Source organism: Chenopodium quinoa, unplaced genomic scaffold (assembly GCF_001683475.1).
Source record: "Chenopodium quinoa cultivar QQ74 unplaced genomic scaffold, ASM168347v1, whole genome shotgun sequence".
Lineage (NCBI taxonomy): Eukaryota > Viridiplantae > Streptophyta > Magnoliopsida > Caryophyllales > Amaranthaceae > Chenopodium > Chenopodium quinoa.
This window is the reverse complement of record NW_018745174.1, coordinates 1,621,545-1,645,553: the sequence shown is the minus strand read 5'-3', so window position 1 is coordinate 1,645,553 and position 24,009 is coordinate 1,621,545. Positions and strand designations below refer to the sequence as shown.

Genomic DNA, 24,009 nt, shown 5'->3' with positions numbered 1-24,009 from the left:
TCATGGTCGAATTTGACCTGAAAACCTTTGTTTTTTGCATGAGAAGAGAGAGAAAGGGTGAAAAAATGAAAATTGTTGTTGATGTAGATGCCGGTGATGGTGTTATTGATGTCGGTGTTGCTGGTGTTTTTGTTGATGTCGGTGGTGGTTAGTGGTTAGAGAGGAGGAGCAGGTTAACGAGAGAGAAAGAAGAAGAGAACGAGATAGAGGAGGAGCAGAGAACGAGCAGAGAAAAGAAGGAGAACAAGAGAGAGAATGAGCAGGAAAGAGGAGTGAGAACGGAGAGGGAAAAGGAGAGGAGAGGAGATAGAGAATAGGAGGAAAGAGGAGAGAGAGAAGGAGAGGAAAGAAAAGCGGCTGATGGAGAAGAGGGGGTTGTTAGGGTTTCTAAAGGTTTAAGTTTTTTTTTTAAAATATATATTTTCTGACGGAAATTTCCGATGGGCTATAAATCCGTCGAAAAAAGTAATTTCCGACGGACTATAAATCCGTTGAAAAAAGTAATTTCCGACGGAAATATCCGTCGGAAAACACATATATTCTATTCCGTCGGAAAATTCGATTTTTCCGACGGAATAATGGGTTCGTCGGAACCAGTCCGTCGCTATTTGCCTGTTTTCTAGTAGTGGACCCCGATATATAGTTAATTACTCCGTACTACGTATTATACGCCGAATGTATACAAAAGTTATTCCCGGAAAAGATGAATTTCGAAGGTGGGATGTTTGTAACACGGAGAAATGAGAAAGAAAAAGATAGTGGTTTGGGATAAAGGATTAAAGTAACATCAATTATTTTTTGAAAAGCTGAGAAAGTCAGTTATCTTTAATCTTTTTGAAAGAGAAATTACTTTTACTATAAAATCTTCAATATTTTTGGAGAAGAGATTACTGCTTTCACAATACAAAATCTTTAATGTTTTTGGATAGTGATTGTACTCCCTTCACCTCATAATACAACTTTTTTTTCTTTTTTGGTAAATTAAAATACAATGTATCTTTTTATTATTTTATCACCAGCTTGATAAACAAAAAAAAAATGTTTATTAAATGGAAAAGTTATAATTAAAATAAACAAAAATTGTCCAACTAACATGACATGTTCATAATTATAGCAACAGCTATGGGTCCATACTTAATTACAAAGTTGTAAAGGTGATAAAGTTGTATGTTTTCTTTCTTACCAAGGCCTTAGGATGCTAAAGTTTCTCCCATTGAATTTCCAAGTAAAATGGAGTTGTCATGAGCTAATTATCGTAAAATGTTGTCTTTTGAATGATATATATAATTCCTAAAAATGGCTTCTATAAAAAATAAATAAATAAATAACTAATTAAAAAAAAAAACTAGCCAACGCATAATTAAAAACATTTATGTACCTGTACTAAAGTAAAGGTTTTAGGATGAAATTTTCTTCCTAAATCATTACATATATGAGATATAAAATATACTTAATATCGGAAAATATGTGTGTCATGTCACAACCGTACAAATTAAAGAAGAAATTCTTGAATAATCAAATACTTGTAGATGTTTATCAAAGTCAAATGCATCGACAATATATGATCATAGTTACCGGATAGATCTAATAGTAATTAACACACACTAATAAAAGAAATTATGGTTGATTAGTGATGCCTCGAACAATTTGCTTGAATAGCCCCTTCGCCATGACTCTGTAGGCGTGTTGAGTCATATGCACTCCATCCCAACTCACTAACTTAGATGGATCTTCACACACTGGAACTCCATTATTTCCACACATTCGAGTTATGTTAAAATTATACTTGTTGTCACCAATTCCACAACAAGTCTTTTGTACGTCATCCTTCTCAAACCCTACATACCAATAATTATTATGTAAATATTATAAACCATTAAAAACCATATTCGAAAGATTAGAAAAAATACAAACCTTAACGCCACTAATAATGGCTTGAATTACACCATTCACCATTTGTTGAACTTCGTTCATTGTTTTTCGTCCAAAAAATGCGTAGTTAAAGTCGTTGCCTCCGGTTTCAATGATAAACAATGACTTTGCGAGTTTGGTTTTACAATCTGCATATATATGAACAAAAAAAAATTAGTAACTATGAGTCACGAATATCCTTAAGTGTAGTACGTATTTATCCCTACCTTTTAAAAAGTATGAGATCACTCTTATGAATAATGCTTGGACGATTATAACCTTTAAAATATTTATTTATTTATTTGCTCTCATTAATGTTAATTGCATTTTTTTTTAAACTCTGTGTGCTTACGTTAATGCCCCTAAAAAAAATCTTTATATATGGACATATGGTTTCCCTCACTTATCTTACTAACAACTAAAGTTATAGCATAAGTCTAAATCCATAAAACCCCACAAATATATATATATATATGGCACTTGCATCGCGCGCGTTAGCCACCCTAATTACCCTAAATTATACAAAAATTTATTCAAATCCGACTATATTTTATATGATTTCAATTATTACTACAATTGATATGATCAAAGTGACGCATGCATACTAAATAATGCAAAATTAATTTGGTATGTAGTACGTACAACATTTTAAAAATACGGACAATATTTTGTAGGATAGGTTAGTTTTTAAGTTCAATTATTACCTTTTGGATTATTAGGGCAGATTGATTGAAGGTGAGACCTAAACCAAGCCATTTGAACAGATAATGAACTGTTGGTAACAGGCGATGTAATGTTTTTAGCAGCTAAGGTTGAAGTGTCGAGAGCCGTCGATCCCGCAACAGCAAAGTTCACACCATGAGTGAAGTTACCGGCTTCATTAAGATATGCATCAAGCAAGGGCAAATTCAAGTATCTTGCTGCAATTTATACAATAAACAAAATTTATTCGTCATACATATATTTATAAATTGGTTTTAGTGATTTATAGATAATAGATTCTTTGTAATATTTTGTCACTCGAATCAATTCGATTTAATTATAGAGTACTATGTAACAATCACATTTGTATATGTGTTAAATAAATGGATAATTTTGGTCACTTATAAATTTAATACTCCGTAACATTTGATTTGTTTGTATATTTTCTTTAAAATATGTTGTCAATTAATATTAATACGAATCATGCAAACATTAAATTTGTGCAATTATATTGGAACAAAAAAAAAAAAAAAAAAAAAAAAAACCTAAATGTTAAAAATAATAAATAAACATAAAAGGTGATTAGTGAGACTATTAACAATGCAAGGTGACATACCAAAAAAATCGATCATGAGAAGACCATTGGAGCAACGACCAGTAGGTTTATGGAAGTAAGTTTGTCCATAAGGTAGTCTTGCAAAGGTTGTATGTTCTCCGATGGGGGATTCACGTATCAAGTTACCGGTGTCCGATATCGAATCGCCAAATTGATAAATCGCATCTACTTTCGGTATTTGTTGAGAGAGTGCAGGAAGAGGAAAGGAAGAGCAAAGAGCAACAACAACAAAGAATACTAGTTTCTTGTTAGCCATGATAACCAAAGTCTTTAGTTACGTACTTTTTATCGGGTTTTTGTTGTGAACGAAATAGTGAGTGGAAAGTGAACGTATTTATAGATTTTAATTTAAGGATAGAAAATACAAGTCTTAGTCGGTCATTTGATTAAGGATTAATTTCTTTAGCCTTACTCCAAGGCCCTAGCTTTTAGAAGATTAGGTTTTACTAATTAACTTGCATCAAAAGAAACCCTATTGGTATTGTATTCGGATTATTATTTCCTAAATTAACATCTTGTACTAAATTCTAAGATTATAACTTATTAAATTTCATAAAAAAGAAAAGCCCTAAATATAAAATTGCCTTAAAATTATTATTTTTCCCGAAAAATATATAGTGAAATTACCTATTTGTTATTGATAAAGTTGTTCTCTTTATTACAAATTTATAAGCTTACTTTATTTGTTGAAAATAAAAACATTTAAAAATTTATAAAGATAGTCATATAATCTTTACAAAAATTTACAATCTATAAAATAAACTCACTTCTTAGTATATAAAGATATCATCAACACAAATTAAAAATCACCCTAAAAATAGCTTAATAAAGCAAGATACCCAAAAATTGGAAGTTGTATAGTAGTAAATTTACTTGTAAAATATTTCGCAAACTGCTTGAAATAAAATTGTTAGTTATGAAATTAAAGAGGAGATCAATAGATAGAGAAAGTGGTATGATAATCCAAAAGTGAATATATTTTTAAAGTACACATTACCTTTCTGACATGTACATTTTTAAAGTGTATGCACATGACAAATTTATGTATCGATCTAATGTTTATTTATGCGTAATTTTTTTTTAATTTTAGCTTCTTGATCAAATGCAGTCTTAACTCTTAAGACCACACTCCACACATATCAATTTCCTCAAAATTAGGCCGGCATTGAGGATTAATGGCTTTAATAAGATATTATAATTTATTCATTCATTCTTGGATTAGAGATTATTACAAGGGAATGGATTTCATAAATTTGATGAACAAGTCGTTGACTAAATTTGTTTTATTGGTTCACAAAGCATTACGGCTAGAAGTATTCTTAATTTTTAATTGGTATGAACGTATGGTACTACTCCGGTTTTTTTTTTTTTTTTTTTTTGAGAAATACTCTGTAATACTTAGTTAACGGAGATGTTGCATTAAAATTGGTCGTAAAATTGTTTATCAACCCAATTTTATTTGGGCTATATCTACTCGTATATTAGGCGTAATTTCTCTCTTAATAAGTGTTTGAGGCTTTTTTTTTCTTAATTTTACATAGAAAATTGCTTGATTTTTTATGAAGATTTGTACAATGTGGCAACTAAGGTTAATTCTACATTTACACTAATTACATCAAGTATTGACCAGTTTTGAAGCTATAATAGATCAAAAGACTCCACGTGTGGAAAGTTACAGCTATGTGAAAGAGAATATTCATCAATGTCATCTACAAAGATCGTGGTTATGATTATTTAATCCAATTGCTGTTGTATTTGCTATTTCTAATTTACATTGTAATTGTTGTATGACTTTTCTACCAATGAACTATTTTACTTTTGATTTTGCCTCAAAGATTAATCAAGTTCTCTATCATTAAAAATTTAAAATCTTCTTTTGTTAGTTCATCTTTACTTCTATAATATTTAGCCATTTTGGTGTGTTAATCTTTTTAAAATCAGTGTGTCTTATGTGCGGCTGGCCACACTGTGTGACCGCTTATGACTTACCAAATAATCCCTAAAACACTGATCGAGTAACCTCTGTAACACTAACGGATAGAGCCACACTAAGCTAACAATTTAACTCCTAAACACTGATTAGATAACCCTTATAATACTAACTAAATAACCCCCATTATGACTGGTCACATCGTGTGGCTAGCCACATATAAGAATTTGGGTTCTACCATACTAAACTGTAAATAAAATTCATCAATAATCTGCTCAAATTTAACTTGCTTGTGATACTTGTAGCTCGGTAATTGAACTTTATATTACTAGTTGATTTTTTTAAACTTGTGTTAAATGATATGACTATATGAGTGTACATACTTCATGATGAGTACTGTAAGATTGTAACAACTTTTTAATTAAAGTAGCTATGGTGTCAATGTGTCATTACATGATTTTATAAAATCGAACATAAAATCTATTACCGGATTTGAATATATATTTTTTAAATTAAGTAGTTAATGTATAATCTATGAAATTAGTTAAGCACGGTAATTTAGGAAACATTAATCCTACATACAATAGTCAATAGCAATAGTTTTTCTTAGGTTGCAAGTTAGTAAAACCTTGTTATAAACCGACTTAGGATATTTATTTTTTGACCCTTAAATCCTAATCTTCTATGACTTACCCTTAACCGAATTAAATAACCGACTAAGACATCGATTTTTCTAACCTTCAATCCTATAAATTCATACTCTTCCCCTCACTTTTTTATTCACAACACAACCCAAAAAAAAGTGCGTAGTAGCAAGAAAATTATGGCTGGCAAGAAACTAATATTCTTTGTTGTTGTTGCTCTTTTCTCTTCCTTTCCTTCTCGTATTCATGCACTACAATTACCGAAAATAGATGCGATCTATCAATTTGGCGATTCGATATCGGACACCGGTAACTTGATACGTGAATCCCCCATCGGAGAACATACAACCTTTGCAAGACTTCCTTATGGACAAACTTACTTTCATAAGCCTACTGGTCGTTGCTCCAATGGTCTTCTCATGATCGATTTTTTTGGTATGTCACCTTGCATTGTTAATAGTCTCACTAATCACCTTTTATGTTTATTTATTATTTTTAACATTTAGTTTTTTTTTTTTTTTTGGTTCTAATATAATTGCACCAATTTAATTTTTGCATTATTCATATTAATTGACAACATATTTTAAAGAAAATATACAAACAAATCAAATATCATTAAATTCATAAATGGTCAAAATTATGCGTGTATACAAATGCAATAGTATTTTATAATTAAATCGAATTGATTCGAGTGACAAAATATTACAAAGAATCTATTATCTATAAAACACTAAAACCAATTTATAAATATATGTATGACTAATAAATTTTGTTTATTGTATAAATTGCAGCAAGATACTTGAATTTGCCTTTGCTTGATGCATATCTTAATGAAGCCGGTAACTTCACTCATGGTGTGAACTTTGCTGTTGCGGGATCGACGGCTCTCGACACTTCAACCTTAGCTGCTAAAAACATTACATCGCCGGTTACCAACAGTTCATTATCTGTTCAAATGACTTGGTTTAAGTCTCACCTTAATTCACTCTGCCCTAATCCTAAAGGTAATTAAACTTCCCGTCCCATCCTAAATATAATTATTCCTTGTGTATCCCTACTTTTTAAAAAGTTTGATCTGAGATAACTCTTTTTTATATTAAATAATTAAAGATATTAATGATGATGGAGGAAATAGTTACTAATTTTTTTAATCAAATGTATGCAGATTGTAAGGCCAAACTCGCAAATGCGCTATTTATCGTCGAAACAGGAGGCAACGACTTTAACTATGCATTTTTTGGACGAAAAACAATGGAAGAAGTGCAACAAATGGTGGATGAAGTACTTCAAGCCATAATTAGTTCCGTGAAGGTTGTTATTTTACTAACATATTATTTATGATTTTAAATAATTGTTCATTATTATATATAATATATTCAGTTTACTAATTATAAACAATGGGTATACATTGCAGGAACTAATTGGTTTTGGCGCTACTAAAGTTGTAATTCCTGGTAACTTTGCCATCGGATGCATGCCTATTTATCTAAGCAACTTCAAGACGAATGACTCAACTATGTACGATGAGCTCCAATGTCTAAAGGGTTTAAATAATTTCGCAACGTTTCAAAACGATCGATTACAATTAGCTATCAAAGAGCTTCAAACACAACATCCGAATGTTGCAATTGTCTATGCTGATTATTTCAACGCATTGAAGGGACTCATTCAAAATGCTGCTTCAAATGGTTAGTAATATAGTTTTTTTATTGTCATACTTAAATGTTAAATCTTGAAATTAATTATTTAGCCTTTGTTGAACAACTCGAACTAATACATATAATTATCGATATGCAGGGTTTGAGAAGGATCAAGTACAAAAGACTTGCTGTGGAATTGGTGATAACGAGTACAACTTTAACATAACTCGAATGTGTCGAAATAATGGAGTTTCAGTGTGTCGCGATCCATCTAAGCTAGTGAGTTGGGATGGAGTGCATATGACTCAACATGCCTATAGAGTTATGGCAAAAGGGCTATTCAAGCAAATTGTTCGAGGCATCTCTAATTAAGTTTGATTATTTTTTTCATTAGTGTTGTTAATTACTACTTGGGTTATCCAAGAACTATATTTCGTATTTTGAATGTATTCAACTTCGATAAACATCTACAAGTATTTAATATTTCTTCTTCTTAATAAGCTTGTTACATGATCTAATTTAAAGTAATTCAGAGAACATTTTTTCTAAACTTTTTCCCTTAAATTACTGTTGTAAGCTAATGATGGAAAAAAAAAATGATTTCTACTAATGGCAGATTGTTAGAGAGTTAAATATCACTTAATAACATCATATATAGGTAAAGGTACATTTTTTTATCAAAAAAAGTGTAAAGGAATACTAGTATTTTGAATTCTTGATGAAAAATTAATGATATTAAATGGTCAAATTTGTTTGTTTGAAATTTTTTTTTTTTTTATAAACATTATCAAACAAGTTTCTTTCATTTTTTAAGTCAAAAAAAAAAAAAAAAAAAAAAAAAAAAAAAAAAAAACTCCATGGTTCATAAAATATTAAAAACGCTACAACAAAAAATTTATTAATGGTTAATTAATACTTCATGGATGAGTAATTGAGTTTAACATCATTAATCAAACATGAAGTTACATAAGGACGTACAGGATAGTAGAGGATACAGCCCAAGAAAGTAGCAAACTGCATCAAAATCAATCCCTCCCCGCCAAAATACTACTTTCTTTGTTAATCCACTACTAATAAATACGTAAGCTGCATCTATTTTTACAATTAATTAGTATGTTAGCTCGATATGTTTTCAAATATATACTCCCTAAGGAATAATGATAATAACCTAAGTTTACAGGAATCCTCAATTTTGAACCAGTTCAATGTACAAATCACATGTGTTTCTCTTAACATATCTATACATGAAATGGTTAGCATGTATTTGCAGCAGCAAGTTGTTTCTTCAAGTTAAGCACCTCTATACCGTACGAAGCCAATCGTTCTTTCAACATAGTGGAAGCTTCCTCAAATTTCTTATGCATGAAATCCTGCTCATCTAAAGCCTCCTTGTACCTTTCCCGAAAGACATCCAATTTAGCTTGTGTAGATCGGAGTCTCATTCGTAGCTTTGCTGTCTCTTTGTTCTTCTTAACTTCATCCTGATTAAAACAAAAATAAAAAAATTAGATCTCAAAAGAGGAGAAACAGATAGCACTGATAAATCAGCATCAGAACAGGATTCCTCCAAAAGATGTTATATAAAAAGTACAGTTCAAGAGAGAATAGTTGCTGCGACACCAACTCAATAAGCTTATTGATCAATTCAGCAAACAAATCGCCTCCTATCTTGGCTATCTACATTATATATCCTCTGTGCACAAGCACACTAATAATAGAAAATCCAACTCTACAAGCACTCACATCATGTATCTTTAATTCCAGTGCAGTTAATCTCTTTGAAAGATGCTCTGCTTCATGTTGAGCTGTCAACTGCAAAATTAAACAAACTTAGTTTTAGATATCTTTAAGGTTATAGACTTATCGAATAGTAGTTATCAGATACAGCAGATGGCAGTGCCAATAAACTATCAACTTTACCCTGTCATCATCGCATTGTCCAATACAAGCAATTTCAACCTTGTTTCCTTGCAGCTCTTCAATTTGTGCCTTCAAGTTGTCCCTCTCTTCAGTCATATACTGGAGCTGGCTTTTGCTCATCTGTAAGAATGATAAGAGTTAAACAGGTCAACTGCCTTTATTAGGAGTCTAACTACAGGCGGTTTACTTTTTCGAGCAATGCATAGCTACCAACTATCAGACTAATATTCTTGACAAATAGAACACATAAATGAGACCTGCAAGTCATTAGACAAATTTGATCCTTGTTCTTGTTTGATCCTACATAATAAATCTTTTTGCTCCATTTTGAGAGTAGCTAACTCCGTCTGAAGCTTATCCACTTCTTTGCACGCGAGACTATGCTCTGAAGATAAATCGTCAAGCTTGGACTTCAATTGCTGTCAAGGAAAGAGAACAATGTAGCTAGTACCATGGAAAAGTAATTTATCCAACAGAATTTGAAATTTGAATAGAACAAGAAACAAACATGTTCACAATTCCTCTTCTCATTGTCCGCCACTTCAAGTGCATGTTTCAAGTGATCAATCTCGGATAACCTCTCCATGCTGCAGAACATATTTGAAAAGCTCAAGGTGATTCTCTTTATACTAAAGAAAAATAGCTGAAAGTATCATAAGCTAAACATTTGTCAAAATTGCCCTAAAAAAAACAAAAATTAAAATTGCTTTTCTCCAGTATAATAAAAAATTCAAAAGAACCTGACATGAGTTACAGAATATGCTGTATCTTTTCTGTTCAGCTCTTTCCCAACCCAAATCTCAAAAATGTCTTTAATTAATTCAGTTAACAAATCTAGTCTAAGTTTATGAAATATAATAAGTAGATTACAATAGAAGAGAAAATCTTTATAAATAAAAATAAATAAATATAAAAGTAAAAATAATAAAGAGAGAGATTCAATTATGCCATCAGTATTATCATCTTATACGGAGTATCCAAGTATATGAAGGCCATTAAAAGCACCAATTGCACAAAATACAATAATTTGTAGAAGAAACCAAAGCTACAGTTCAGATAGCAGCATTCGTGCACCTGTGTGAATAATGGCTGCCTGGTTGATGCTATGGAAATTTACTAATACCTCTAGGCAAATGAACAAGTTAATTATATATTGTGTGATAGAGAATGAGAACATGCATAGACTAATTTCTGTTAATGTCATTCTCGGATTCTCCCCAGTAACTTGTCATTTGAAAATAAACAAAGCTTACAGCTTTATGGACTATGGTTCATTTGATAGAGTCCAGGAACTAGTGTTCAGTGGTAGTCATACAAATAATCATCAATAGCTTAGAGAAAATATTCAAAGAATTCAATGAAGATTGTTCCATAAGCTATGCGCCTATGTTACTTCATTGGTACCCTCATAGGATAATTAACAGCATGCTTACAGGCATTGGAGCTCAAGGGGAAAAAGCATACAAATTTTCTAGAATGAGGTCAGTCTGGAAAGTGGACATGTTATGTACCCATGAATCCATAATAAATACATGTAGGCTTGTAGTTGAGTCCATGTTGAAAAACACAGTATAAACTCGTTTTTGTAGTAGGGAGTGTACCCATTTCACTATAGTAAATCCACAAGAAAAATGAATGGAAACTATTCCAAGTGAAATAGTTTGCAGGAGTGGAAATGGACTATCCCTATTTGGGTTTATATTTCCCTAAAGAGCTATTTATTACTCTATCATAATACCTTACGCTCAAAAATACTTTTCTTGACCTATGTTTTCTGGAGGAAAGGCTGAGTTTAAACGTGAAACCTAGATTCCAAGTGAAGCTGTGCCCATGGATGTTTCAAAAATTTGGGATACAAACCCAAGTTCGATAAAGAAGTCAACTGCTCTAAACAAAAAGAAGCATGTCTAAGATGAATGTGATTGTTGACACAATGCACTCATCTTTACTTGGTATCAATGGTTTCATGATGGTGGTGAACAGGTAATGACAAGAAAATCAAATCATAATAGCAAGGTGATCAGACAATTGATGCAGACCTGCATTTCGTCTTCAACTCTGCATGTTCCTCTGCACATTTCAATCTCTCCTGAAGGGCCTCATATTCCTTTTGGAAAGACATCATTTCACTTCTCACCTTCATATGAAAAACATACCGCTAGATTAAGCACATATTATCATTTACAAATCATTATAACTTCATGTCAAAAATACTACATCTGAATCAAACATAAACAACCATCATACAATAAAAATAAACATTATAACAATTACGAATAATTTGCACAACTTGAATTCTCTGTTGGAAGACTTTGAACCAAGCAGTCAATTTAACTGAGAAAGGGAGTAAATTGTCACATGTTTCACATCCTCTCATCTTAATGTTTTCAATCAACTTTGCCACAACTACCCGATCTCACCCCTAAAAATCACTAAACCTCCCCGCAATTAAAATTTAGGCCCCGTTTGGTTTGATGTAAAACATTTTTCATAAAAATAGTTTTCATGGAAAGCACATTTATAAGTAAAAGTACAATTGCAAATTAGTTTTCCATTGTTTGGTTGCATACAAGAAAAGTTAAAGAAAAGTAAAACATAGGAGTGAGAATGTGAGGATGGATGAGAGGGAAGTAAAAACTAAAAAGAAGGTAAGGAGGAGGGAGGAAAACGTGGCTTCCCTTGTTTTGTGAAGGAAAGTATTTTCCATAATTAAGGATGCAATTTCCCAACATGGGAAATATTGTTTACCACCCTTGACAAACCAAACAAAGGAAAATGCGAAAAAATGGGAAAATTATTTTCCATGAAAACATCAAACCAAATGGGGCCTTAAGCTTAGTGCAAAAGCCATATCACATACGCGTGCAAAAGCTTGATTAATGGGGAGGGGAAAAGTTACCAAGATGTAGAACATGCAAGGTTCAAAAACCAAAAAACTATTGATATGATTTTTACCTTTGATAATTCACTTGACAGTGAAGTGAGCTCATCATTATGAGCATTTGCTTTTTCCTTAATGGCTTCAATAGAAACCTTTTCCTTTGCTGACCACACTGCCTTTTCCTCCTCCAATTCTAAAAGGGTATTTGTGAGTTGCTGAAAATCAAGATACAGAGTAGATAAACACATAATGCAAATAAAAGTAAATATAATTATTCTAAATTTAATCAGAGATCAAGATACCATTGCTAGCTCCTCCTTTTCCTCAACCAATAGATTAAGCTGGCTTTCCACTTTCTGGTGGGAGCTTTCAGATTTCTCAAGCTTCAATCTCTGATCAAAATAAGATAAATGCTTTTCAAAATCTTAGCGTAACAAAGGAGAAGGAAAAGTAATCCAAAATCTGCAAAACTGTAACACAAAACATATACGAAGTATAATAGTAAGGTTAAGAAGCCTACTAAATCCGAAAGCTCTTCTTGCAAAGCATTTAATTCATTGTTTGACGCGTCAAACTTGTCAGATAACATCTCAATTTCAAAACTCAAACTTTCATTTCTAGCAAGTGATTCTTCCTTTTCTTGCTTTGCAGCAGCAAGCTCCTCTTCAAGAGAAGCAATTGTTGTTTCCATTTCAAAAGCAAGAACTTCCAGCTTCTTGTAATCATCCTAAATACCAAGTAAAGCCGACATTTTTCAGATATGGAAAACATAATAGAGCTGAAAGCTCATATTAATCTTGCACAAGAAGTTTTAAGCTACAAAAAAATAACCTTAGTAAACCCACCAAAAGTTTAGTCTTAATTTGGAAGAAGCATGCAGTAATTAATTCATCAGATAGCATGTAAGACCAAGAAGGGAAAATGAGGCTATCATATACTACCTCCGTTTTTTTTTAGTTGACACCTTTTTATTATCATGCATTCACGCTTGCCAATGCATGTTTTTAACGCTTAATATTTCTAATTATCAACATTGTAAAATTATAAAAAGTGGATATTAATAAAATATACATCGAGACGATTCAAACAAGATCTCATATGACTATATTTTATCGTATTCATAAATCACAAAAACGAATCAAAGTGTAGTATGTGAATAGTGTGAAAGTCAAATGGTGTCAACTAAAGAAAAATGGAGGTAGTATACTTTTCACTACCATTGATATGGAAGTCTGCCTCCATTTTTTTTTTATAGAAATTATGAATAATGCAAATTCGATTGAACTAGATTATTTACAATTAATATCAGCATAATTCAACTGCCAAGCCAGCAAGACTTCGTTATACCTGCAGTGTCTGCTGCATAACGTTTTCTTGACCCCTCATCTTTTTGGAATCAGCTGCCCTGGGACGATCAACATAGGACTCACGTCTTCTACCAGCAAGGGAGTCTCGTTTGCAGATATCACGCTCAAGAAGAGCCTTCTGACTGTGCAATTTTTTAATCTCTCTTTCAGCATTAGCTCTCTCACCCTACTCATGACAAAGCACATCACCTCGACATTATAAAATTTAATCGTTATCTAAGATTTAATACAAGGAAATAGCTGAGTACCTCAAGTCTAGTTTTCTCTTGCATTAAATTCTTAAGCTTTGCTTCGGTCTCTTTCAACTTATTTTTGGTTTTCTCAAGATCTTTCCTCATTGACTCCTTTTCTCTAGACAAGGAAGAAGATGACAAGGAATAGACCTCTTTCTCAAGATAATCAATATGAGAAAATAGATCTGATTTTTCCATATCATACTGTTCTGAGAGATCCTGTAACATGAAGGATATGTGTTTACAAAGGAAGAAAACCAACATTCACAACAGAGATTACATACCGAAAAGAAACTTACAGCCAAGGCTTTTTCAGTTTGACTATTGAATATAAGCTGCATCATAACAAAGAAATTGTATCTGTTAAAATAAGATGAAAACCATCATAATAACTTTCATCCTGCTGCTTATTTCAGTTATGTGATACCTCACCTTCTCATTCTCAAGTTCAACTATCCTGTTTTTCAAGCTATTGGTTAGCTTTTCATGATCTTTAGCAACTGATCTCAATAACACGGAGTTTTCACCCAAAAAGGATTTCAAATTCTGCACAAACTCAAAGCAAGTCAACTTTGTCTACTCTTTCAGCACATACATTTTAACATTTGAAAAAGGATCAAGAAAAACATACATGTAACTCGTCAAGTGCATTGGAATGGTTCATAAGAAGTTCCTCATTGACTGATGAGATGCATCCAAATAAAGCACTCAGGCTTTGGACTTCTTCACATGTTTGTTGGACCACTAACTGAAGCTCCGACACTAAGTTTGAATTGCTTTCCTATTTGACCCAAGAATAATATGAAACCAAGAATAATTTACCATTCACTCAATTAATAATCAAGTAAAAGATAGAAGAAAAAGGCAAGCAAGAATTTCTATACTGCAAAAGATTAAACACTAAATTTATTGCAGGGATGCAAAAGCAGCAAGTTTTTACCTCCATTGCTTCAGCATATTTTTCACTCAATTCAGTACAAGCAACACCAGCCTCCTTTTTGGCATTCTGGAGCTCTTCATAGAGCTGAAAATTTAAAGGAACACAAACCATCAGCACACACAGAGAGAAAATTATTCAACAGGGGAACAATCCAGCTGAAAGATGGAAAGCTAAACAAACTAGCCGCCGTAGTGGGAAAGAGACAGAGTATGCAAGCATTCTAATCGGAAAATGAAAGGGAAAAAAAAAAGTTCATAGAAGTTCTATATAAGCACTAAGGTTGTTTCTAGTATATGTCACTAAGTTTGCAATGTCCATAACTTAAAACTAATGATCGATAAAACAATGTATATTATCAAGCATGAGTCATGACCATCCTTCTGATTCTGACTTTAAACCAGTGAGATTACCAACACTATGAGAAGCAAATCATGCCATTGAAAAGTAAATGAGCAGGTCAAGAAAAAATATTTAGAAAATCAGAAAAGCATATGTAAAGCCAGATGGAAATTCTAAGGAAGAATGACGCAAGCAATACAAAGACACATAACCAGATTAACCACGTAAAGCAATAACAAGCTGATCATCCAAGATAGGCTGTCGATGGGTCTTTTTCTTTAAGCTAACATGACCATCTCCAGCCTCTGTTGTAACTAATTTTCCAAATCAGATACTTGGAATTGATTAGAATAAAGGAGACACAGACTTACAAGGGTTAATGGTTATTAATCCCAATATCATATGTAGAATATTAAAATTAAAGAAGTTTCAGAACTTTTCCCCCAAGAGAAACAATGCCCATTTCATGGTGATATAAGGATATAAGTTTTGGTTGTTGTATACTTGTAGTAGAGAATTAACCCCAGGAGGAAAAACTGAAAATTTGTAGTCCAGATATAATGGGATTCACCAAGTGGAGATAAGAATACAGACACATGCACACATTATCAAACTATGAGGCTCTTGATTACTATGAATATCCACATATAAAGATACAAATTTCTCAGAGACATGAATTTAATCAAATTTAACATTAATTCTGAAAAAATAAATAAAACATGAATACCTCTTCACATTTTTCCACTGCAAATGCTTTCTGCTTTTTCTCAAAATCAATTATACTTTCAAAATTCTGCTCACTTGATACTTTCTCCATTTCTAACACCTTAACCTGAAAGACAAACACGGCATAATCATAACAATACACATAAGTGCAAGGGGTGAAGATGGCAGAGGAGGGTAGAACAAACTAATATTAACAGAAATATTACCTGCTCTTTTAGCTGTTCAATTAAAAGAGTAGCATCTGTATCTACTGAGAGCATATTGTTATCACCGGATAAAGAATTACTGTGTGGAGAATGAGTAGGGTAATCAAAGTTTTCTGCATAAGTTTTCGACATTCTATTTAAATAATCAAACTGTACTTCATACATGATCCTCTGCATTTGAAATAAAGAAAAATCAGGTATTATGTCACCTCCCTTCAGATTAAATTAACACAAAGACAGAGAAAAAATTCGGACCTGAGTTTCAAATCTCAGGAAAAGGTCTTCATATTCTGCTTGCAATTCATGTAATTCATTGTTCTCCTGAGAGAGAATAAATCGAAGTATGTCAGAGATCACTGTAATAAAGGGTTGAAGGCAGTAACATACTTACAATAGGAAGTTTAGAAGGCTAAGCCGCTAAGCACAGCATAAAAACAGAGGTATTGATCGGAGAAAAAGGCAAAGAAATAATATACTAACCATAGGCAAGGTCTTTTTCTTTTGTGGCATTTTTCTCCTGCTAGTAACTTTGAGCAAGGTACATGGGTCTGGAAGCACACAGTCATCTGAATAACTGTCATCATTATCTTTCTTTTGTTTGCTAGAGACATCACGTGTAGCTTCACATTCAGTTACAAGGTCTTCAAAAGGAACAAGAGGTCCTTGATCACGCTCTTGTCTCACTTTCATACCAGAAGTTCTTAAATCCATCTTGTTAGATGCCTAAAATGAAAATACCATTCAAACTTTTCAGTAAACTTTGTTAGGTAACTCTGAAAAGTAAGTTCCTGGCACAAGGAAAGAGAACAGTGACATGGCTATCAATCGATACGGTAGAAAAGATAACCAATTATATATAAAAAAAATATGGGATCCAGTTCCCATTTTATCTGTCACTATTATCCACAAGTTATGAATCCTGGGACATCGCATCCAACCATAATTGCACATGTAGGTTTCCACTTAGATCAAGAAGTGTATCAAACTGAATTATACAAATAAAATTGACAGGAGAATTATGATATTATTTTATCTCCAAATCTTTTTTTATTTTATTTTTTTTTATCTAATCTATTGCAGGTGAGGGCTGTGAAGAATCATTTTTTTTTTCAACCACTTCATGGTAATGTTATCAAAGACAGCTGTGATTTATAAAATAAATAAATTAAAATAAAAAATAAACTTTGAAATGAAACTCTGCATTATAGACCCAAGGCTCCCAATAAGTAATTGTCTCATGCAGTCATGCTCATCAGTCTTCTTTATCTTTATCCCTTTACACTAATCTTTTTTTAATCTATAAATAAGGAATAAAAATTTAGTCCTGTTATTAAATTGACTGAAGAGCACAAAGCACATCCACAACTGTTAATTATTCAATAATGAGAGCTCCTAAAATGAAAAGGAGAAAACGGAAATGTTGATGTAAATTGTAAATATTAACATACACCCGCATTTATTATCTCATCATCTTAAAGACACTCAAAACAAATTATAACAGCAATAGAACCAGTATACAGTGGCACAGTGCACAAGATCCTTCTATATCATGACAAAGGCACAGTAAATTCCTTACTTCTTTGAAAGCCTCCACTGTGAGTTTACCGGGGCACCATGTATCACGTCTCTTGCCCTATGTAATAAAAGAGATTAACAGTAAGAGTTATACAAAATTGGGTTGAAGAAAGAAGCTCCTCCAAAAGTAGCAGAAATGAGAATTAAGTTACAAACATGTCAACACCACAGCAAAGCAGATATGTACACAACAATGATAGAAATATAAAATTCCAAATGTCATCTCTCGAATTCAGACTCCAACAGAAAGCATTTGATGCTGATAGCAGTAATTTCTTATACAATTTAAATACATAGCTTATGCTGACAGAACAGCTGGAGAAGAGGTAGAAGTCTTGAAACTAATAAGATACTAACTCAAAATCATGCAGAATTAGAATAATTTTTTATGTAAACAATAACACTTTACCAGCATTGATTACCTATTACTGCACCTCATTTATCTTTAAAATTTAATGCTCTTAGACAATAATTTTCAATATTGCAAGAGATAAGTTTCTTCACTTGTTGCTACGACTTATGTGTACTTCCAAGTCCCATACTCCCAGTAGTAGCACTGTAAACTAGCATCTTTAGATAGAAAAGTGGAATGGAAAAGGATGGGGAACCTCAGGATTTATAGCTATGGAAAGTTAACAAATCGTGTAATAAGTATATGATAACTTCGCATAAATCAAGATTTCTACCAGGGATATAAAACATCAAAAGCAATATCCTATTGATACAAGCACATGTTTTCTATGACCCACACCTTTTTAGGATGATCACGAGTTTCCTCTCTATTCGAGTTCAATACCATAGAACTCAAATTCTTTATCTTTTTTGCTTGTTGTTCTAGCATCCTCTCACGCTCCACCTGAGCTCTTTTCTCCTCCTCCAGCTCCAGAGCAATTCGCTCTCTCTCTAACTCGGTCTACATGGCCAGGTAAAACAATTTCAGGACTTAGACAACAGCAGTTGACAACTGTGCTTACACATAAAATAACCTCATACCTGTAATAATGTGTTCCTCAAGTTGAGGATTTCTTCTTCAAGATGATCCGATTGAGATGCCTAAAAACAAATCCATTCCTCTCTTAGACGGACAGAAATTTATACAAGAAAATGATAATTGCAATAAGGATACCAGTTTATGTAATGGCAACCTGCAATTTACCCCGAAGCTCCTCGATTTCTTTTTTCTGCCTCTTCAACAAGGCTGCATCAGTTAAGATCTGGAAACAAACATGATTAGCCATTAGGTCAAAAATGAAAACCCATGGTGTCCTTAAACATCAACACTATTGTATAAGCAGTTGAAGCATCAATAATAGACTCCAGAGTCTGCAAATGTACAAAAAACTGATTTAAGACCTCATTAACGCGTGCACAGTTAGTGACTCGTAAAGCTCTGCTTGCAAACTGAAGACTACTTTTTGTCTCATCTGCATGAATCTGCAAAAGTAACAACCACAATTCAGGGGAGAGCAGCTAAAACTCAAATAGTAATCTAAACAAAGATTTCTAACCTGTGCAAGTGTAATGTTGCATATTATAGCTGTATTAGCATTCCCTCCAAGGGCAGGCTGCAGTATACGTGTAAGTTTACTGTCTCGGTAAGGAACATGACCCCTGCCTCACATGTAAAAAAGTAAGTAAATAATTAAAGACCATGATGTAACATGTAAGTAATATGTAAATGTCTTCCGACCAAAAGATTACAGAGCAATTAAGTGGATCCTACCCTTGACTCTCAGCACCTTCACTGAGCTTTTTTATAACAGTTCCAAGAGTCATCAAGCTTTTATTGATATGAGAACCTTCTTTCAAACGTACACCTTCTGCTCCAGTTTTTGCAGCACGTTCTGAGCCAGCAAGATCAACTAGGTTCTGGATTGAACCATGATATATAATTAGAATCCATACCAAGCAGTAGAAAAAGAAAGTAAGAAGAAAACTTGGCAGTAGTCTTTATGTAGCTATATAGTTACAAGTTGCTCAATCAAAAGTTTACAGAAGAGGATTGAGAAACAGATTGTGATTTAGAATAGTTTGGATTCCCCATACCAAAACAGAGACACGGACAGCATCACAGGAATCCCCAGACTCTTCATCTCCTGCTTTATCTCGGCTTTCAATTATCTGTGACAAGAACTAGTGAGACGGAACAGCTACACAAATTTAAAATGCAATATAAAAGAGTAGAGGCAATACCATGCGAAATATTGTATGAGACCTACTACTGTGCAAGTTCATATTAGTTTCTCCAATGTGCCGATGAGCTGCAAAATAATATACTTAGATGTAGAGACAGATAACACTCCTACACTCTACTGTAGCTCAAAAATCGTTCTCAAAAGCAGCATAACACATTAACAGAAGGTGATTGGCAAGAGTCAAAGTAGGTTTATTCCACTTTAAGCCTAGCCCCAACAATTACAGACTTACAGTTCAGAACTTCAGACAATAATTCTTGAGTTAAAATTTGCAAAAATCAGAAATAGAGGGAGGGGGAGGAATCTAAGAAAAGCCATACATTCTCCAAAATCCATAAATTCAAGGACTTGCTCAGGTGAGGCAACAATTTCTTCACGCAAACCAGCAACATATATGCCCCGCTGCAATAAAAGAAGTGAGCAAAGGATAGTGCAAATTTTGATCAGCTTATTCGATTAGTAAGAATATAAGTTATAGGTACCTCAAGGCTTTCATGAACTTGCAGTCTTCTGTGTTCAGGAACTAACAAGTCATTGACCTCCTCGTTATAAATCTCCAAATAGGACATTCGCAAAAGAAACTCCCGATCAGGAACCTTTAACAAAAAGAAGACATAAGATCAGAAGATGTTGACATTTGTAAGAAAAATCATGCAGAGGAACTTATATGTAAACAAGTAAAAGTATTGATGTGACAACTTGGCAGCAAGCATCTATGATCAATTATATAAAAGAACACAACACCAACCAAAGCCTCTAGCAACGAGGCTATTTCGATGAAGGATATACCTCTTGAATTATATCAAATAATTCCCTAACAGCTAGAGGAATGACTCCTGGTTCACAAGGGGATCCACGCATTGTATGTGTTTTCCCACTGTTTGTTTGTCCGTAAGCAAACACAGTACCTAAAAATCAGTGTAAGGCATCAGTCATTTGCATATATCAAATATCATTGTGAAACTAGAAACTAAAGCATAGAAACCAAATCACTACACCTTCAACTTTATACTATTTATCCATATAACCTTCTTAAACATGCTATTTCTCACTTTACAATAACAATGCAATTTCATCATTCAGTTTTAAACTCCAACGGAATCTTACTAGTCATTTATGCGCATCCACGGAATAACTAACAAATCTTTAAATATGTATGCTTAAGCAATTATTAGTAGTTTAAATACTATCATCCTTCCAAAGTGATTACTTAAATAAGTTCCATTTCCACCTTCGCCCAATAGGCGCATCCATCAACACATCTAAAAACACTATTGTCATTTCCTATAGCACCAAACAAAACAACAAAATTATAAAAAATAAATAAATAAAATGCATCATCAATTCAGCCCATTTTAACCATGTCAACAAAAAAAACCTGCAATCACACACACTTCCAACACAATTAAGTAGTTTTATCATTACAGCTTCACTCAAACATTCGATAATTCAATCAACCTTATGATCAATACAATTCCTCGACCATTATACCAATTTCATGTGATCCCCTAATTTCCCAATACCCAAAACGCAACCCTAAAATGAGAGAGAATAAAATACCGTTGAACCCGCCGACAGCGGCTGAAACAATATCTTTAGTACGAGCTTCATATACCTCCTTAGTCTTACAGTCTTCTCCGAAAATCCTATCTGCATAAAATTATCAAATCAATCAAAACCCTAAAAAAAAATTACTTTTGAAATTAATTTCGAAAAATGAAGGAGAAAGATACCAAATTCGAACTTAGAAGAAGAATTAGGGTAAAAGATTGAGTTGCCAGACAACTTCCAAGGGCTTGATTTCGCGTCTTCTGGAGAAAGAGGTCTTGCCCTAACTGTGACGTAAATCCTCTCCATTTTCATGTTGAATTAACCCTAATTTTGCGTTCGAATTTTCTGTTCAACAAAAAAATTAGGGGATCGTTTTTGGGGAAAATCTCGGTTTTCTCTGTTGAATTGAGTTTGAAGCTCAATTGCAACTGAAAATTGAAGTAGAAACTGAGAGTATGTATTTTTGTTGCATTTTCCCGCCTTTTCTTCTGTTTAAAAAAGTTCTCAGATTTTCATTTGACTTGTGATCCACAACTTCATACTCGTACTAATTAGGAAGTCAACGAGGGAGGTCTTTGGTGCTTCTCGAGTTCTCGTTTACAAGTTTGACGGATAATGTAATTTGAAAATGTATTGTAGGTAATAAGAGCTTTTTCTTTAGATTAATTTCAGTTTATTTTAGTTCAGTTTAAATTTAATCAGTTCAGGTTCAGCTTCAATCAGTTCAATTCAATTTACAATTTTCTTCTCTCATAAAATATTCTTTTCAGCTCATTTCAATTTAGTTAAATTCAGTTCAGTTTCAATCAGAACGAGCGCCAAGTTTATATGGAGAGATAGGAGGTTAGAATAGCTAGTTTACTAGGTTAGTTCTCCGACTTTTATGCGTTCAGTCTAGGATGCGTATAGTTGGTTAGTTATCCTTACGTTGATGTGCCTCGTGATCTCTTTTAAGGATAAGGAGGATAGAACTCTCAACCTCTTATAATAAAGATAAGAATTTCATCATTTATTTTTATTTGTTTTTTTGGTGCAAATGAGGGAAATCCCGAATACAAAAAGAAAAGAAAACTAAGCAATAAAACGAGGTGATGTTACCCCAACAATGTCCTCCCGGATTAGGTTGTTTATTTCGATCGGAGGCCTGTCGAAATAAACTACCCTTTCTTCGAGGACTACCCCTAAGTTGGCCAATCTATCAGCCACCTTATTACCTTCCCTAAAGCAATGAAGAAAGACAATATTACAAAAGGATTTAACTAAGTTACGACAATTGTTTAAGATGTGGACGCATTCGCCTCCTTGGTGTGCAGTGCTTTTGATGGCTTCAATGCAAGCTTGATTATCCATTTGAACAACTAGCTTCGTGATTCCCTTTTCAATAGCCATTCGAAGACCCAATTCAAGAGCTAGCAATTCTGCTTTAAATGCATTGCATCTTCCAAAATTTGCATTAAAGGCTTTGATGAACATGCCGGCATTGTCCCTTAGAATGCCACCACCTCCTGCCAGCCCTGGTGCTCCCTTTGCTACTCCATCGGTATTGAGAGCAGTCCAGTTGGATGGAGGAGCAATCCATCTCACAAAAATTTCATGCCTTGCCTTCCTCCCAAAAATGCCAGGGGTGATAAGCTGCAGTTCAGGATTATATGCTCTCCAAGTCTCTTCAACTTTGTCTCGAATAAATCTTCCTGTGTCTAGAATTTCATCATCTAAGTTAATTATCAAGTATGTTATTAATATGTAAAAAAAAAAATTATATAAGTGCAAACCACAAAATTCAATAAAAAATGCTAAAACTCGATTTTGGTTTGACCATGACAATTACAGTGTTGAAAAGCTTTTTAAAAAAAATTATAAATTACATATCTATTACAAGAGCAACAACTCGGGGCAACGCTCGGACTACTAACTAGTGAAGGTTAATAGAAAGAAAGAAATTATTGTGGTGAATAGTGTTAAAGGGAAAAAAAAAAGTAAATATAATGCTAGATTTATTTGGAGGTTAAGACTTTCCAACCCTCTTCTTTTAATTATATTATAGGTCGTGTTTAGTGAATAGTTGAAAGCTAAAACTGATTGTGTTAGTTGGTTGTATTAATTGATTTGACTAACTTATTGTATTAGCAAGCTTGTATAAAAGTGTTTGGTAAATAGTTGATTGTTTAAAGTTGTTTTAGACTTTGAGTATGTGAAATGACCAATAAATTAATTGTAAGGGTAGGTAATTGTTGTTGGATTTTAATTTAAAAGAGGATATAAGTGTCATTAATTATTTCATCGTAAGATATTGAATAAGCTAATGTAAAAGGCTTTATAAGATCTTTGAGAAAAAGAGCTTATACAATATGTGTTATGGTGGAATGGGCTAAAAAAGCTTCCCATCAAACACAGTTAATTAGCTTATTGAATAGCTAATAAGATAATGTTGATCAAATAAGGTAGTTACCGAACAACGTCAAATATGCTAGTATGTTACTACTAGCTTCCCAACATTTTATAAAGTACTTTCTCCGTTTCTTTTTAGTTGACACGTTTCTTTAGTCACGTTTGCCAATACACTACTTCAATCGTTAATATCTTTAATTATCGAAAAACAAAAATTATAAAAAGTCGATGTTTTGAAAATATAT

At 33.0% G+C, this 24,009-nt stretch overlaps 3 protein-coding genes across 3 annotated transcripts; 1 reads left to right on the top strand and 2 right to left on the bottom strand.

Annotated features, from left to right (window-relative positions):
• Positions 1-2,604: 2,604 nt before the first annotated feature.
• On the bottom strand, positions 2,605-3,485 carry LOC110710635 (acetylajmalan esterase-like). Its single transcript, XM_021888961.1, has 2 exons — positions 3,230-3,485; positions 2,605-2,831 (listed from the first exon to the last, which is right to left on the bottom strand). Exons 1-2 carry the CDS (start codon positions 3,483-3,485, stop codon positions 2,605-2,607), a joined length of 483 nt encoding a protein of 160 aa, XP_021744653.1.
• Positions 3,486-5,982: 2,497 nt separating this feature from the next.
• Positions 5,983-7,911, top strand: LOC110710634 (acetylajmalan esterase-like). Its single transcript, XM_021888960.1, has 5 exons — positions 5,983-6,238; positions 6,595-6,807; positions 6,969-7,114; positions 7,218-7,491; positions 7,601-7,911. Exons 1-5 carry the CDS (start codon positions 5,983-5,985, stop codon positions 7,813-7,815), a joined length of 1,104 nt encoding a protein of 367 aa, XP_021744652.1. The 3' UTR covers positions 7,816-7,911.
• A 402-nt stretch (positions 7,912-8,313) lies between these two features.
• LOC110710548 (kinesin-like protein KIN-7O) lies at positions 8,314-21,883 on the bottom strand. The gene is made up of 33 exons (XM_021888872.1): positions 21,559-21,883; positions 21,386-21,475; positions 20,615-20,733; positions 20,308-20,421; positions 20,146-20,227; positions 19,824-19,891; positions 19,677-19,751; positions 19,354-19,499; positions 19,139-19,241; positions 18,984-19,064; positions 18,776-18,844; positions 18,624-18,683; positions 18,382-18,543; positions 17,632-17,688; positions 16,536-16,778; positions 16,311-16,376; positions 16,056-16,226; positions 15,851-15,955; positions 14,785-14,868; positions 14,476-14,625; positions 14,277-14,390; positions 14,144-14,179; positions 13,860-14,063; positions 13,592-13,777; positions 12,765-12,971; positions 12,547-12,636; positions 12,319-12,459; positions 11,403-11,500; positions 9,872-9,950; positions 9,621-9,782; positions 9,364-9,483; positions 9,187-9,255; positions 8,314-8,924 (listed from the first exon to the last, which is right to left on the bottom strand). The coding sequence occupies exons 1-33, from the start codon at positions 21,686-21,688 to the stop codon at positions 8,697-8,699; spliced, it is 3,909 nt and encodes a 1,302-aa protein (XP_021744564.1). The 5' UTR covers positions 21,689-21,883; the 3' UTR covers positions 8,314-8,696.
• Positions 21,884-24,009: the final 2,126 nt, after the last annotated feature.

What these genes read in the sequence shown, in the direction of transcription:
- LOC110710634 (XM_021888960.1), top strand. Translation starts at nt 5,983, where the DNA reads ATGGCTGGCAAGAAACTAATATTCTTTGTTGTTGTTGCTCTTTTCTCT. An exon ending in ACTCTGCCCTAATCCTAAAG is followed by an intron (nt 6,808 to 6,968) that starts GTAATTAAACTT and finishes AAATGTATGCAG; the next exon opens with ATTGTAAGGCCAAACTCGCA. An exon ending in CCATAATTAGTTCCGTGAAG is followed by an intron (nt 7,115 to 7,217) that starts GTTGTTATTTTA and finishes TATACATTGCAG; the next exon opens with GAACTAATTGGTTTTGGCGC.
- LOC110710548 (XM_021888872.1), bottom strand. Translation starts at nt 21,688, where the DNA reads ATGAAAATGGAGAGGATTTACGTCACAGTTAGGGCAAGACCTCTTTCT. An exon ending in ACTGTGCACGCGTTAATGAG is followed by an intron (nt 18,845 to 18,983) that starts GTCTTAAATCAG and finishes GTTTGTTTCCAG; the next exon opens with ATCTTAACTGATGCAGCCTT. An exon ending in ATTTGTCTAATGACTTGCAG is followed by an intron (nt 9,484 to 9,620) that starts GTCTCATTTATG and finishes TCATTCTTACAG; the next exon opens with ATGAGCAAAAGCCAGCTCCA.
- LOC110710635 (XM_021888961.1), bottom strand. Translation starts at nt 3,485, where the DNA reads ATGGCTAACAAGAAACTAGTATTCTTTGTTGTTGTTGCTCTTTGCTCT. An exon ending in TCTCATGATCGATTTTTTTG is followed by an intron (nt 2,832 to 3,229) that starts GTATGTCACCTT and finishes TATAAATTGCAG; the next exon opens with CAAGATACTTGAATTTGCCC.